Source organism: Oncorhynchus tshawytscha, linkage group LG06, assembly GCF_018296145.1.
Source record: "Oncorhynchus tshawytscha isolate Ot180627B linkage group LG06, Otsh_v2.0, whole genome shotgun sequence".
In the NCBI taxonomy this organism is placed as follows: domain Eukaryota; kingdom Metazoa; phylum Chordata; class Actinopteri; order Salmoniformes; family Salmonidae; genus Oncorhynchus; species Oncorhynchus tshawytscha.
Window position 1 is genome coordinate 76233187 of NC_056434.1, and position 16873 is coordinate 76250059.

The window sequence follows — 16873 nt, forward strand, 5'->3', positions numbered from 1 at the left end:
GCAGCCCTAGCCCTGTGGCATGTGTTCCCACCCCTGCCAGCTTGCCGTTGTCTCTCTAACGATAAGAGAGGGATCATTCAACAAGGACACGCTATTCCAATGAGCGTTGGTTTGGATAGCAATATAGCTGTGATGAACTGATGATTGAAATTAAATATGAATTAAAGAGATATTGCAAGTGTTCATTGAGTGTCCTGACGCTTTCCTTGTAGGTTTTGTTAGAGCTTCTGAATCATTATTCACATTTTTTGGGAAACAATCATTTATAACCCAATGAGTTTCTTATTGTCGGGAAGAGCTTTCCTGCCTTCTCAGTTCTACTCATAACATTAATGATCTGTTAGCTAATTGTTGTTATAAACACGAGGATGTCCTCTCTGGATCTTGAATATCTGAGCCATTTATTCATAAAAAAACAGGATACTGTCAGAGGTTACATATAAATCAATTGTGCATTAAAGGGTAGTACAGTGTGCTATTGTTATTAAGGGAGGCATTTTTTTTACGTGAGCGTTTCCTAATGTTTCCTGGCAGACAGCCAATGAGAAGTACAGTGCATGGAAAGCATAAAAAATGCTCTCTACAAATGTGTCATGAATAGCAGGATCACAGTGCTATTGTTCTTTATGTGAATTATATGATGTGATATTATAGCAACTAAGCTACATGCTCTGTTCACAGAGGATAGGGAAACAGAGGTCTCCACTGTCATTAATTAGAGAAAGATTGCCCTTGCCTTGCCTGCTAGCTATAGCGCCGCATCGACCAGTGATTTTTAACAGTGTGAAGCGAGTTGAGATTGCTGTTATAATTCAAGTGCCATCTTGAGGAAGAATGAACTGTTTTCAAGGCTCTCCACATTCTAGAGTGCTGAGCAATATTACACTTATCTGGACCTGCAGCTGTAAATAAACCAATTCCACCATGCCGCTTTAGCAGGGAAAGTTTACATTCATTTCCATCCATCCCTAATAGAACTGTCCCAATTTTTGGCCGGTCGAAATTTGTTGTTCTATTCCAGTGGACAGGACAGGAAACGGAGAGATGTTGTGTAATACAGTGCGGAATACAGAGATTGTAAGAATATAATCTGGTGTTGAACGGACCACCTGTGTTCTATCTGATCAAGACCTATTTTCTATGGAAGATAGACATAGGAGCAACCTCAATGTGTTGTTACAAGAATAATGTGATATGGGCTCTCTACCGTAAAGGACATCTGGCAAAAGACATATGGCTTTAAATGTTGTCTTTTTACATTAGACCTTTTTACATACAGTATATAACTGTGACATCAATATCTGCATCAAGCCATCTATTGTATGTTCCTACCATTTCCTGGTTGAAAAAATTCTAATAGTTCGCCTAATTTCAGTTTCTGTGACAAATAAAGCAAGTAAAGTGTAGGTGTAGAGCATCATAGTACCATCTCAACTGCTGTGAAATATATTTTCCATAAACAAAAATATAGCATTTTCAGCTGTTTGAAGCTGGTGTACAAAACCAAAAGTAAAAGACGGCAAAAACCAAACTTAAGAACGGGAAGCATAGGAATATAGCACATAGAACATCTCTACTGCTTTTTAGACTTGCTTTCGAGAGAGAGAGATAGAGAGCAAGAAGAAAGAGAGAACATGTGTGGATCATTAGTCATGATTCATCATTCACAACTGCCGCTCCTTCCCCCAGCAAGATTTGTGCTGTGACATGATGACAGGGATTGTGCAAGGTCACATTTTTGACTCTCTCTACCCCCCTCTCTTACTTCTCACCTAGCTGGAGGTCGATGATGAAATGATTTACAGGAAGCAAATTAAACCATGCTGCTTTCTAGTTAACAACACTGTGCCAACATATACATTCCTACTAGAATGAATATGGTATGTTTCACAGGTGCCCCATAGAAATATAATGAATCCAGTGCATAACGCATTATACATTATTTATGTCTGTCCAGATGCAGCCACTGGCAATCTTCAGAAAATGTTTCAGTGGAATATTTTAAATTGACGCAGTCGATGGATTATAACCTTCGCAGCATCTTTCAGAGTTCACCAAATTATTTATGCTGACACAGACCCACAGAATGATAAAGAGAATAGAAAACAGATTTCTTTCACTGGGTTGAGTTATCCTGGCAATATACATATGATTGTAGTTGATGTTGCTTTTCTATTATACTATGGTAGAAAACCAACCATGAAAAATATTTTGTGATCCGATAGACAAAGGCATGGATTTGAAATGAAAGAATGTCTTGTTGTAAAGCATATTCTTCATTCAACTGTGTATTAATCCGATAGCTGCCGTACGCTCCCTTTGTCATTTTCTCTCCCCTATGCAATTTCCTCAAACTAATTCTTGGAACTATCCAAAGCTTTTGAAGTAATTCAATGGAGTGTTCTATTGATTGTGTGACTCTGATAGCAATGGGTTTTGGTTTATGGGCATGTTCTCTTCATTATTTTCAGACCTGTTGGAGAGAGAATCACAAGCTGTTTTTCCCTCACTGATCTGCTCATATCATTAATTCCCTTGACTGAAGTTTGGCCGGAAGCCAAAAAATTCTAAACGTGTAAGCAGTAAATTGTGTGGCGGGGTGGAAAAATCTATTAGATGTGGGGAGCGTTTGAGCATGCCTGGAATTTGAATGGGCCAGAAAAACACGTCCTAGCAGGCATGTGCTTTGTAATCAAATTTGGATTCCGATGGCAAAAACGGTTTAGTAATTTAGTCCTTTCAAAATGTCAGATAATATTTGTGTAATTTCCAGCTGTTTTTTTGCCTGTGTGCTCCAGGGGGTGAGAGGCTTTTGCTGGTGGATTGTTAAACAATGAGTTTGGATCCCAGGGGTGACCTCACAGAGGAAGTGAAGGGTTTTGTCTGTCCATTAACTGGCTCTGAAACAACAGACTTGTTATTGATGTGACCTCTCCTAGAACATAAAAGGCATCCCAAACAGCTAGTATAACACTCACACGCTATGCTAGTGACATAGAGGGAGCATTATTCCATTAAAATATTCCCTAATCTGGTTGCCTTGATTGGATTCGTTTTGTTAAAGTTGAACAGAAAAAAACGATAAAAATAGACATCAACATGGACGCACAGACAGACCCAAATACTCAGACACCCACCCACACACATACCCTTCTCTTAAAGCCATCATAGTGACATTATTAATTTCAACCTGGGGGCATTCATTTTGCTTGCGAATAAACAATGTGGCTTTTATTAGATAGGTTGCCAAGGCTTGTTGAGTCAGTATGCCTTACCCTTTAGTTTTTATTGCCAGCCAATCATCCCACCATAATGTCCTTGAATATTTCATGAGAACATATATTAGTCCATCTGTGTTATGAATGCATTTCAAGCTGCTCCAGTTGCAGTCTTTTTGTGCACATTACAGTTACAGCCTGGAATTCAATCAGATCTGCACTGCGGGCAACCCATACTGCAAAAACAGCTTTACCATTCATATTCACTGCATAGGAACAATGTAATTGTTGTCAGTGGGGGGTTATTAGGGCTGTCAAACTCAGGTTAAATTATTGCCTTTCCACTGACATTGTTTCAAAAAAGTTTCAACATAAATCACAAGTTGCAGTATTCGTACATCGTCTTAAATAATGTGCATATTTTAAATGGCACGGTTAGTTTTCGCATACAAGTGTTACATTGGATGAGGAAAATATCACCCAATTCGGGAAGTACTTTTGGACAGTTTGAGAAATGTTTTGTTGTTTCTTAAAAAGTATGATACTTCTCCCCGTGAGAACAAAGAAAGGCATAGGGCTAGTTCATAGACTGTTTTCCGTCCTGTTGTCCTGGCAGTTATTTCATTTCCGTCCTTTGTGTGTTGGCCACTTGGTAAATCCGTATTATTCAGCCGCTCTGTTACTCTCCACCATTTCCCCCAGTCATGTTTGTGAAAACTCATTAAAAAGTTAACAGTTTCTTTGAGGCATAGATAGTGGATCTTTTGAGGAAGTTTGTCAGTTTTATTTGTGCGTTGTTACACATCAATATGAACAGACGGGCTAATAGGATATTTTAAAATGTAACGCTTCAAGGTTTTTGGGGTACAAAAAAACCTGTTTCATCAATATGGCGCTAATGTCATTATTCCGTTAGTAGAAATAAATGTTCCAGTAGTTGTTCTTACATTAATCCATGTAAATTGTTCATTGTACTGGATGTAATTATTTAAATAGGTCCAGTTGGCTTAGCCTATTTACTGTTTATTTTAAGCTTCCCTGTACAGATCTGCTGACATGAGAGGTTCTTACATAATGACAGGAATTCACAATGGGCTCTGTTGAGTGACAGCCCCCACCCAGTCCTCTCTCATTATAGTCCTTAGAATGGGAAACATGCATGTCCTGAATAGCCTGTTGTTTTCTCCCCTTTCCTTTCTGTCCTTAACTGAAACATATTAAATCATGTTCCTTTCTATGTCTGTATCCCCTCAGTGGTCTGCCATGATTTACAATGGGGGGCTTTGAGGAAATATACACAGCAAGTTTCGTCAGGAATGACATGTAATTCCCTCTGACCCAATTCCCAATCTTCAGATGAATAGTTTTCTACCCTTCCCATGTAAACCTCGACTAAAGTGGGAACTCTGTGTCCCATTAAAGGTACATTTAAAGGAAACATCACATCCATTTTATTCCAGAATGCACAGAGAATGTACAGGCCAGGAACTCAGTCATAATCTTTATGATCCAAGATCACAGCTGCTCAATTGAGTTTGTGTCGAACAACGCCGCGTGACAAATGGAAAGGTCGGTCCATCAGAAGAGATTGTATATTATCTTCTGGGAGAAAAGGCCTTTAGATTTAGACATAGAAATAGTAGAATTAAATGCCTCAGATTTCCCCTGACCTTCTTTTCATCCTCAGAACTAGTCATTTACACTGAAAATCTCCTTTGGGCAAGGTTTTCTATGTAACAGCCTGGCCACTGTTAATAATTTGTGAATGAGGAGTAGCGCAACAGTGCAGTATCTAGATTGGGAAAGGCAAACAGAGCCATTAATCTCTCTGGATGAATAAAACAAAGAACAAGGTGCAATGCTGAGGCCTGTTTACCACAGACAATAGCTATTGACTGTCAGTTCTGTAAAATCTCTGTTTCTGCTTGTCTAAGTCGACTTTCTTGTTCCTACCAGTAATACCTCGCTGGTATATACAATTATGGGTCTCATGTTTGGAGTATGATTGTGGTGATGCAGGGTTGAAGCTATAATTTGGTTCAGGCTTAAAAGACCTCTGGAACATTGGGATGCTGCCTTGTTTGTAACCGCCATAGTCTTTGATAGTCAAAGGAACCAATTTGGCACAAGGAGCTCTGAATAATTTTATCATGTATTACAGAGCCTATTAAATGCAAACTTTTCAATCTAGCAATCAATAACACAGACAGCTTACACTGGCCCCATGCCAATGACATTAGAGCTGCTAGCGCTTGTTGCTAGGGAGCAGAGCCCGCTTAGGGGAAGGAATGTTTAATGTAATAGAATCACATAAATCAACTCAGGGAAAGTGCTCTTGTTTTTTTTCTAAACCATTTGAAATGGGGGTATGTTTTTGAAAATGTCGTTTATTGCAATTTTTCAATGCAAACTGTGAGAACATCTGGAACCAAATTAAGAAGTGTTCAGAGCAATTGTGCTGCGTTTTTTTTCTGTATGCATATAGCTGGCCTAAATTCTTGCGCAGCACACTTGAATAAATTGAGGTGAAAATTATATAAATGTTTCTTTTTTGTTTCGGGACACCCTCCCCTCCCCCCAATCCCCCCAAAAAATAGAACAGAAAGAGGCACTTTAGTGCCATTAGATAATTAAGAACAGGAACCAACTTGCAGAGAGAGCAGCCCTCTGCTGTCCTTCCTTCATACAGTTTTAATAGAACATTTCCTCTGGGCGTTTGTGCCCTTTTGTGAGAATACCATTCCCTTTGAAGGCTTTACAGATATGCCTTGTGAATATAACAGCGACTAATAGTTATCTTAAGGCTGATCTAAACCAGGAAATGTTTTGATGCAAGTGATATTATGGGTTGTTGTGAAGAGGCGAGTCAATACTTGATTGGAGCCCATTGAATCATGGTGGCTACATTATGCGTCATGAATATGAAGGGATAAAAGAAAATCTCCCTAGGGAGGAGAAGCTAGTCGTTACTGAAATATGATTGTCTTTTTGCATTCCGTCCAATATTTATTACTGGCAGATGCCATGCTTTTTTGGTTCAATAAAGACAAACAGCTTGAGAGCCAGCCTGCATATAGCTCTCTGTGTCACGTCCTTTATATGAAAACCGTAGATGCTGCAGGAAAGAGAGGCGGATGAATCAGAGAGGTGTTATACATTATGAAAGGAGTCTTGGGTAAATGGAAACAGGGCAACCTCTGAAATCAATACAGAGCTGAACAGCAAAAAAAGGCAGTGGATGGGGAGAGAATACAAAATAGTCTCCTTGTCCAGTTTCCCTAGTTTATTCCCTGTACTTTGATAAGCTTTACATTTTGTTTTGATATCCGTGCGGTACCTACTGTAAGAACAGATATCAATGTGTCGCTATTGGCTCATAAGACTAGGCTCCAGTAAATTCCTTGTCTGGTTAGATGATGTGGAAATGTTGACAACAGCAAATTTCAGCCGAGTGAGTGATTTAGGACTTAGTGACTGAAAGATAGTATGAGAATAATGTTTTTCAGCATTTTTGCCTCAGTGAACAGAACTTCACTCACGGTGTTTGAAATAGTTTTTCCCCCTGGTGTAACGATTTTAAGCTTGTTTGAAATGTAAGCCATACAACACCAATTTCGTTAATACATTGGGCTGTTACCTAGCATAAAACATTTTTTGGGAGTCTGTGTTGGAAAATAGATGTTCCTTTACTCTTCATCATGTAACCTCTGTTGAAGGAAACCCAGAAGTAGGTTTGAAAGGGTTGCTAGCATTGACCGGAGAAGTGGAAAGCAAAAAAGCTCTCATTGCCTATGGTTGTTCAGAGTAATGGTGATGCAGGAAGCAGCAGTATTATAAATAGTAGGCCTATATCCCAGAATCACCGACCTTGACCTTGAGTTGTCTTGGAATTGGAGTTCTGTACTTGCTTATGCAGGCACTATAATCCATCTGCTGTATAATTATGGTTGAATAGCATATTTTGTAATACACTCTTATATGTCCTCGGTTATGAATAGTAATGAACCGTCTTGTGAATGGTTATGATGACATCCTGACACATTGTGTTTATGCTGATGATACAGACCCTGTTGTGTATGTTAGCTTTGAGATGACTTGACAATGCATTAAAAAATAAATATATATATATATATATATATATATATATATACACATACATACATACATACATACATACATACATACATACATACATACATACATACATACATACATACATACATACATACATACATACATACATACACACACGTTACATGGTAGTTTAATCATCACAGAAGGGCCTCTAGGTCCTACACTAAAGGCTGCTTGTCAAAACCAGCTGCTTTAGTAAAGAGAGAGAAAGAGAAACAGCATAATGTTCTTTCTCTCCGTCTTTCAACTCTCTAGTGACAGAGCTAAGGCCCCAGCCAATTCAAATTTGTATGTAAAGATCCTTTATTTGAAAAGATCAGATTTGATGAACAAAGGGACATTAAGTGTGTACATACCATTCCATTCCATTATATACCATTCCATTATATACCATTCCATTATATTACATTATATACCATTACATTATTTACCATTCCATTATATTACATTATATACCATTACATTATTTACCATTCCATTATATTACATTATATACCATTACATTGCATTACACACACACACTCTCTTGCACACACCACACGTTTTCTTCTTCTATCTTCGTCGGTACCTAAAATGAATTTCCTTTCAAAATCCCATTTTCCCCTAAACATAACCCTTACCCTAACCTTAACCCAAACCATAAACATAACTCCTAACCCTAACCCTAACCCTAAACCTAACCACTAACCCCTTATCCTAACCCTAATTCTAACCTTAATTGTCACCCTAACCCTAAACCTAACCCCTAAGCTTACAATAGCCTCTGTCCTGATAGGGACATGGGAAATGTCCCCACGAGGGAGAATTTCTCTTGTTTTACTATCTTTGTCGGGACTTTTGGGAATTTTAGGTCCCCACAATGTTAGAAGAACCAACACACACACACACTTAGTCCTACTATACAGTAAATCCCCCATGGCTTCTTCCCCAAATTGAATATAATCAAAAGAATGCTGGGAGGGCCCTCAGGAGATTGCCAGGTTCCATAGTTGGCTAGTTCAAATAGAATCCTTGACATTTGGAAACAAACCATGTGCCACCAAGCAGTAATTGCATACGACCACAGAAACACACATCTGTGCTGTGTGTGTTTGAGGATGGGGGCTTTCATTGCCTGCCTTTTGAAGTATTATTAATGTGTAGTTATCTGGCTCTGTTGTCTGTGAAAGGTACCTGTATTGGACTATGGTATCTAATAGGGCTGGGCTGTGGACACCAAATTGGAGCAAGGTGTGCCACCAATCCTTGTTCAATAGAAATGCTAATTTTATATTCAGATCATATTTCATATAAATTATTATCATCAACAGTCAATAATATTGATAACTATCATGAATTATTCTCCATATCGCCCAGGACCTAGTTCAGGTACTTCATATTAAAAGTCTCATTGTTATATTGTGGAATGTTTGAGTAGGTGCTACTATAGAATGCCTACATTCAAAACCTCATTATGGATTACACCTCTGGCTGGATATGTGCAAAGAAATGCCATCCAGGGATTATTCAACATATTCAGTCTGTACTTATATTGTATGCAGAGTGAAAGAGAGGAGTAGGGAGAGAGAGGATGGTCAATTAGTGTTTAATTTCTATGTGTGTAAGGTTTCCATTGTACTGGTCTACCAATTTGACCAACTCAACCTTACTCTTCTGTACGAAGGTTGCATACATGGTGGATTTTTATGCTTAGATGGACAAATGGGTATATATTATTCTTTCAAGGCTAACAGTACTTGTTTGGGCTCAATACTAGTATATTTCACCACTATAAAATATATTGTTTTTCCTGTCACACAATTGCATGATATGCTTATTGATTGGGATGGCAGGTAGCCTAGCGGTTAGAGCATTGGACCTGTAACTTAAACGTTGCAAGATCAAATCCCCGAGCTGACAAGGTAAAAATCTGTCATTCTGCCCTTGAACAAGGCAGTTAACCCACTGTTCCTAGGCCGTCATTGAAAATAAGAATTTGTTCTTAACTGACTTGCCTAGTTAAATAAAGGTAAAATAAATATGAGGCTATAGGATCTGTGTACTGCAGTGTAGTGTAGTGATGAAAGCATAAGAAGCTATTATCTGATGATAGCCCCAGCAGTAAACAAAGGGGTTAGCTTATTTCAACCCTGCAGGCGCTACACAAAACGCTGAAATAAAATATAAAACATGCATTACCTTTGACGAGCTTCTTTTGTTGGCACTCCAATACGTCCCATAAACATCACAATTGGTCCTTTTGTTCGATTAATTCTGTCCATATATATCCAAAATGTCCATTTATAAAGCACGTTTGATCCAGAAAAAAACAGCTTACAAAAAACGCAACGTCACTACAGAATATTTCAAAAGTTGCTTATAAACTTTGCCAAAATATTTCAAACTACTTTTGTAATACAACTTTAGGTATTTTTAAACGTTAATAATCAATCAAATTGTAGACGGGGCAATCTGTGTTCAATACAGGAATGAAAACAAACCAGCGCCACTTTTCACATCTTGCGCAACTCACAAAAATGTACCCAGTTTCTAGTTGGCCTACTTCTTCATTGCACAAAGGAATAACCTCAACCGAATTCCAAAGACTGGTGACATCCAGTGGAAGCGGTAGGAACTGAAAACAGGTTGCTAAGAAATATCCCTGGGCAAGGACAACTCAGGGAACAGAGAGAGGGGAAAAAAATTGAAATTAGGCACGCTATTTATCCAAAAGTGAAAATTCTGCCCCCTAGCCCCAAGAGGTGTTAAGGGGCATTTCTTACATGCTTGTTTTCCTAAAGTGAGAAATCCTGGGAAAACTGCTGCTTGAATTTACTTATAAGTTGCTTATTAACACCTGCCAATCTAGATGTGAAGATATTTTAGTTGTCTTGACATTTGCCTCTGCTATTATCAGTATATGTCATACATAAAGTCGTACTCATTCCCGTATTCAAGTGAAATGTGTCATTATCAGGGGGTGGGGGTGGGTTTAAACTATATTTGTTTGGAACTAGGGCTGACTGTTTGTTTGAAATATTGTTTTGCTCCAGGCCAGGAAGATGACGGCAGGAAGGTTCTGGTGCTGAGCTATCCCCAGTACTGCCGTTACCGCTCTGTCCTGGCCCGGCTCAGAGAGCAGCCGTCGGCCCTGCTGACGAACCACACCGTGCTGGCTCTGGGCGGCATCGCCTCCCTACACAGCACAACACGCATCCTCTACTGCAGGGACACCTTCGAACACCCCACCCTGCTGCAGAACGAGAGTGTCTGCGACGAGTTCGGTAAGTTCCAAAATGCTAGGGTGCAGGAAGCACCTGTTCCGCTTTAGAAGGTTTTCTCCAATTTTGCGCCGACTGAACACCACACAGGGTTGAGGTCACTTCCACTTTGATTCAAGTCACTTCGAGGGATGGATTGAATTGAAAGTCTCTATGTGACCTTGAATTGAAATTCCCTATGTGGACCTGAGATGATTCAGTTCACTTCCAAAACGGACTGAATTGAAATGGAACTGACCCCAACACTGCAAAACACACCATACTGATGATTATCATCTGTCCTTAAGATAGTCTTTGTTTAAAGGCCCAGCGCAGCCCAGTGATTTTCCTATGTTATATATATATTTCTACAGTATGAGATTGGAATAAGCCTGTGAAATTGTGAAAATTATAATAATTCCCTTTTAGTGTGAGAGCGGTTTGAAAAGACCTACTGAAATTTCAGCCTGTTTTGGTGGAATGGAGTTTTGGCCTCCCTAGTGACATCTTCAGGCGGTAAATTATTTATAGGTCGTTATCAATAACACGTCACAATATGGCGCAGAGCGTTTGATTTGCCTGCAAGGAGAACCCCAGCTTCGCTAAAACCATTGACAACTGCGTGCCATTTTTAAGGATATAAAAAAAAGTGAACTATTTGGTTGTAATATCATCAGCTCTTGAAGAGAATAGTCAGAACTACACAGTTCTGATTATTCTAGGAAAAACAATTGCGCACATTTAGCTCTATCATCTCTCAATATTGGCCACCATTAATTTGATATTTGTGTAATATAAATTCAAAGTGAACTATACCTGTCAAGTGTGAGTGATTTGGGTTAATTTCCTATCCTTTGTGGGTTCTGCCTGTCAAGCAGCATAAGGGCGCATTTTCCGATGTACTGTTAGCTGGTAATGTTTACTTTGCAAGCTACCGGTAGAAACTTTGCACAGTTGGCTAAACATAGTGGTAAGTCAGGGCCTCCCGGGTGGCGCAGTGGTCTAAGGCACTGCATCGCAGTGCTAGCTGTGCCACCAGAGACTGTGGGTTCGAGCCTAGGCTCTGTCGCAGCCGGCCGTGACCGGGAGGTCCGTGGGGTGACGCACAAGTGGCCTAGCGTCGTCCGGGTTAGGGAGGGTTTGGCCGGAAGGGATAACCTTGTCTCTTTGCGCACTAGCGCAAAAGTATATGGACACCCCTTCAAATGAGTGGATTCAGGTATTTCAGCCACACTGTTGCTGACAGGTGTATAATATCGAGCACACAGCCATGCAATCTCCATAAACAAACATTGGCAGTAGAATGGCCTTACTGAAGAGCTCAGTGACTTTGCAACAAGTCAGTTCATAAAATGTCTGCCCTGCTAGAGATGCCCTGGTTAACTGTAAGTGTTGTTATTGTGAAGTGGAACAGTCTATGAGCTGTGTGGCCTACCGTGAAGTGGTAGGCCACACAAGCTCACAAAATGGGACTGCTGAAGCGCCCAGAGCATAAAAATCATCTGTCCTTCGTTGCAATACTCACTATCGAGTTCCAAACTGCCTCTGGAAGCAACGTCAGCACGATAACTGTTCGTTGGGAGCTTCATGAAATGTGTTTCCGTGGCCGAGCAGCCGCGCACAAGCCTAAGATCACCATGCACAATGCCAAGCGTCGGCTGGAGGGATGGTCGAATCTGGGTTTGACGGATGCCAGGAGAACGCTACCTGCCCGAATGCCTAGTGTCAACTGTAAAGTTTGGTGGAGGAGGAATAATGGTCTTGGGCAATTTTTCATAGTTTGGGCTAAGCCCCTTAGTTCCAGTTAAGAGAAATCTTAACGCTGTAGCATAAAATGACATTCTATATGATCTGTGCTTCCAAATTAGTGGCAACAATTTGGGGGAGGCCCTTTTCTGTTTCAGCATGACAATGCCCCCGTGCACAAAGCGAGGTCCATACAAAAAGGGTTTGTCGAGATTGGTGTGGAAGAACTTGACTGACCTGCACATTGTCCTGACCTCAACCACATCGAACACCTTTGGGATGAATTGGAACGCTGACTGCGAGCCAGGCCTAATCGCCCAACATCAGTGCTCGACCTCACTAATACACTTGTGGTCCATGATTTTGAAATGAGATGTTCGGCAAGCATGGTCATGTAGTGTAGTTATAAGTTATTCAACAATCCCTTGAAAATGGCACGTAGTTGTCAATGGTTTTAGTGAAGCCCCAGCAGCCAAATCTAACGCTCTGCACAATATTGTGACGTTTTAGTGATAACGACCTATAGACCAATAAGAAAGAGTTCCAAACCTCTCTGCCAATATCATCTAGTTTTCAGTTTTTCCTTCCCCACTCAGACCACTCACAGATTTTCCTAGTTAAATTCTTGCTTGCGAAATTGATCTTTGCTAAAAAGCTGCTTTTGTTTCTTTTTCACCATTTTGATTTAAAACAATCCATAATTGATTTGATATTGAGATAAAAACGGCTGGCTTTAACCCATTTTTTTTTATAGATTAACTCTTTGGACCTTTTGAATTATAGCTTAACTCACCGTAATTGTGGAACAGGTAAAACATTGGAGAGATTGTCTGTGTGGGTAATTTAATTTTAAAAGAAAAATGAGGAGGTGAGGGGAAACTGTTTTATGCGTAGGAAAATCTGGTATGAATGAATAGCAAGCTCACATTCTCCTGCTGCTCATACTGTTGGCTCATTGTGCCAGCACATGTAAGTGTCACACCGCATTCAGGCACAAGTCTTTTTCACTCTCTGACTGAAGTGTCATTACGTAAACACCACTTCTTTCAATACGCCACATTAATATGTGTTTCATTCGTGTTAGGAAACATTAAATTCACCCATGTTTAATCCAGATTTGTATTAGGTCAAGTGCCAGGGGCAGTGAATAATGGGCCGTTGTTAAAGCTAGAAGTGACTGGAAACGATTGTATTTATGCTTTTCCAATGCTAATCCTGACCTTTAACATTGGCCAAGTCTTTTTCTAGCATTGCCCATTTAACAGACGTTCTTTTTTTATTCAAGTGAATTGACAGCCACCTCACGGTGTGTGGACAGAATGTCATTTGTGTCACTGCAGAACTACTGGAACACTGCTAATAATTAAAATGCTGCTATCTAGAGAGGACCAAGGAGTGCCACTGTCATTTAGAGAACGTTAAGGGTTTATTTTGGTTTGGTTACTCAAGGCCCGTGTAATAGCAGGGCAGCTTGACATGATGTCACTTAGTATCATGTACTTACTTCCTATTACCATATTCATGTAGCCTCATTTCTACCAAACTGTGGAGAGGATGATGACAATGTGACTATTGCATATTATTATCATATTTTCTGTGAACATACTCTTCTGTACAACCACACAGATATGACGGAAGAAAAATGAGTCATTACATAACATAGTCTACAAAGAAAGGTTTGAAGAAATGTTAGCGTTCCAAGACATTTCCTCTGGGAGATAGTTAGAGGCAGTAAGATTAACTTTGCTCTGTGGTAATCGTACTAAAATTGTAATTCTGTGGTTGGAATATGCTGTGAGAGAACATGTTGTCTTGAACATTGGTATAATTACATGCCTGGCAACAGTGGAACCATGCTTTGAGAATATTGTGAGACAAGTTATTCTTATTTTCCTGCAACAAAGTAATAATGTTGCTTACCCTCCCCGCCCCCACCTCTGAGAAACATAATACCCATTGCTTAAATAAACAGTGTTTTGAAAGCTGATGAGGTACTTATGTTTGAGGTGAAACTACAGGCTCATTCGTTCGTTTAGTCTTTTATTCAAACTGCTATGTCTGGGAAGGAGATAAAATCTATATGTTTTTGTGCAAAAACTGTTGTTATTGTTTGCCTGTTTGAAATGTTTCCGCTCAGATTTTGGGGTTTTATGTTTATTAAAGTGGAACATTTTCTGGAATCCATCTGAATCCTTTTAGTAATCCTCGGGGGGGAAAGATTTATTGCTGGATATTAATGCTACCCAGATGCATAGATCCTAAAGAGATTCTATTTTTATCGTATTGTGAATTGAAGGGCACTCGCTCTGGAGTGTAAACTTTGTAAATGTTCCTGTAAAAGCACTGTAGCATGGCCAGGATGAGAGCAGAATATAAACACACTGATAAAGGAGTGATTTCCTTTGTGTGCCTGTGTCACTCCCCTCCACTGAATCCCAGTAGAGCTGGAGATTGCCTAAGACAGGCCCATTTTTATCCTGCTAAACTGTTAACATGTGCTCCCCTATAGATTGGAAGAATTCCTGCTCTGAAACCTTTCTTCCAAAGCTAAAATCAGGCTATATAGCTGCCACTGTTTTAATGTATTTGGGTAATCATAGAGATGTAATTTTCTTATCTTTCTGAACCGCCCATCAATTCGGAACTGTGTTAACCATGGTCATGCATTTTTTATCATCCATATGCCATATCATGAAACATTAGATTAAGGATTTAAGCATGTGAAAAAAAAATGTTTTCATGTTAAGAAGAACCTCACATTGGTACTGAACTAAAAGCATTTTCAGTCCACTGATAGCATGACTGTGTGGTGAAGCATAATATCCCTTGTTTTGTATCCTAATCAGAAACAAGCTGCCCAGATGCACATTACTACAGGCCTTTTGTCTGTACATTATTACAGGCCTTTTGTCTGTACATTATTACAGGACTTTTGTCTGTACATTAAACAGCCTGGAGAGGTATGATTTATCTGGACAGAGAGAGTAAGGAGAGGACTTTCACAGGCTCTTGAAGTTGCTTAATTCCTACACAACACATCGTATAGAGGTTGTGGAGTAGTATGCTGGGGCCTGGAGTCAATGAGTCACGAGGGATGATATTACACACCCTTGAAGTTTGTATTTTAAATGGGAAGTTTGAGTGAAAATAAGGCCACATGCAAAAATGGATGAACTTCCCCTTTAAGTGCATTGTGTGGGCAGTCTTTTGCTCCTATCATATTTGCAGGTAGAGGAATGTTGGTATTTTTGAACATCGTTTATGAGTATCGTAAATAGCATCACTCTTACTAACACTACTTCCTCATCACGGTACAATGAAGAAGGAAGGCATCTGTGTTATTCAGCGAGGGAAACATCTCACTATCTCTCAGAGGAATAAATTACCCTACAAACAGACAATAGGTAGTGGAAAAGCATGCCCTGACCTATTTGAAATGAGTATACATTTATTATTTATCACCACCACAGTTTAATGCTCAAAGATTTTACATGACAAAGTCGTCACAATAGCTCTTTGGTTAACTCAATCCCATCAAATGTAACTGGAGCGTAATCTATTGGAATGCATTATGGTTTATTGATGTATGGGTGTGTTTATTCATGCATTCATTTATTTATAGGTCGCTGTGATTTCTCCTTTCCCGGTAATGAATAGCATAAGTCTTGAGCTCCTCCACTGCTGGTTAGTTATATATGAAACAGATTGTTTGATTTTTAAAAGCCCCAGCCAGACCCATTTCGTTTTTGTTTCACTCTGTCAATATCAATAATCTGGAAACGTTTGAAGGTTAGCCCGTTTTTAGCAAATCCCACATTACGTCATTTTGTCTGTTTTACATTCGCTCTCACAGAAAGACATGCCGTATTTGGGACAGCCCCTCTGTGTGTTGTTAGGCTTGACTTTCATCCTTAAAAGGGATTTTCTTCTCTCTAAACAATAGCCATTTAGTGACACTGCCAACTCAGGCACAAGGCAAATCTGAACTCCACTGTATGTAAACTGCTCAGATATATATTTTTAGAACATGACACTATTAATGTATTTGTTTGATATTTTCCTCCTTTTTGACAACAGAGCAACACTTGTATCTTTCTTAATGGGCCAGGACAGAGGAGATGTATGGTGGGGTGGGGACAGAGCATTTGGTGTGTTGAAATCACACACTGTGACTGGATCTAAATGGAGCACGGGGATGTTGTCAGGTTTTTTCAAGGTCAGAGTTCAGATCATTCTTTACTCTGCTTGTCAGCTTGGTTGTGGTTTAAAGCTGGCAGAGTTTGGAGAATGATGTCTGTTAATGAGTCCCAATGGCACGCTGCAAAGATCATGAGTGTATCACATGAGGAGGAAAGTGGACAGCAAGAATGAAAGGCAGAGGGAAAAATTGTGTGTTTAAGTAAAATTCTGATTTATATATGCATAATTTTAAAAGAGCAGGATTAAAGAATGCTCGTTGAACTGTACGTTTAAGTTAAATGTATGGTATTGTACATGTGAGAATGGTATAGGGGCAATTTAATGCTTGAGTGTACT

General features: G+C 39.6%; 1 protein-coding gene across 1 annotated transcript in view; it reads left to right on the top strand.

The window, feature by feature from the left end:
* LOC112253105 (AT-rich interactive domain-containing protein 5B-like) overlaps window positions 1-16873 on the top strand; it is a 64917-nt gene that overhangs the window by 8846 nt on the left and 39198 nt on the right. The window contains exon 4 of the mRNA XM_024425037.2: window positions 10385-10615. Within this exon, the coding sequence (XP_024280805.2) occupies window positions 10385-10615 (231 nt within the window). The remainder of the gene's footprint in view (window positions 1-10384; window positions 10616-16873) is intronic.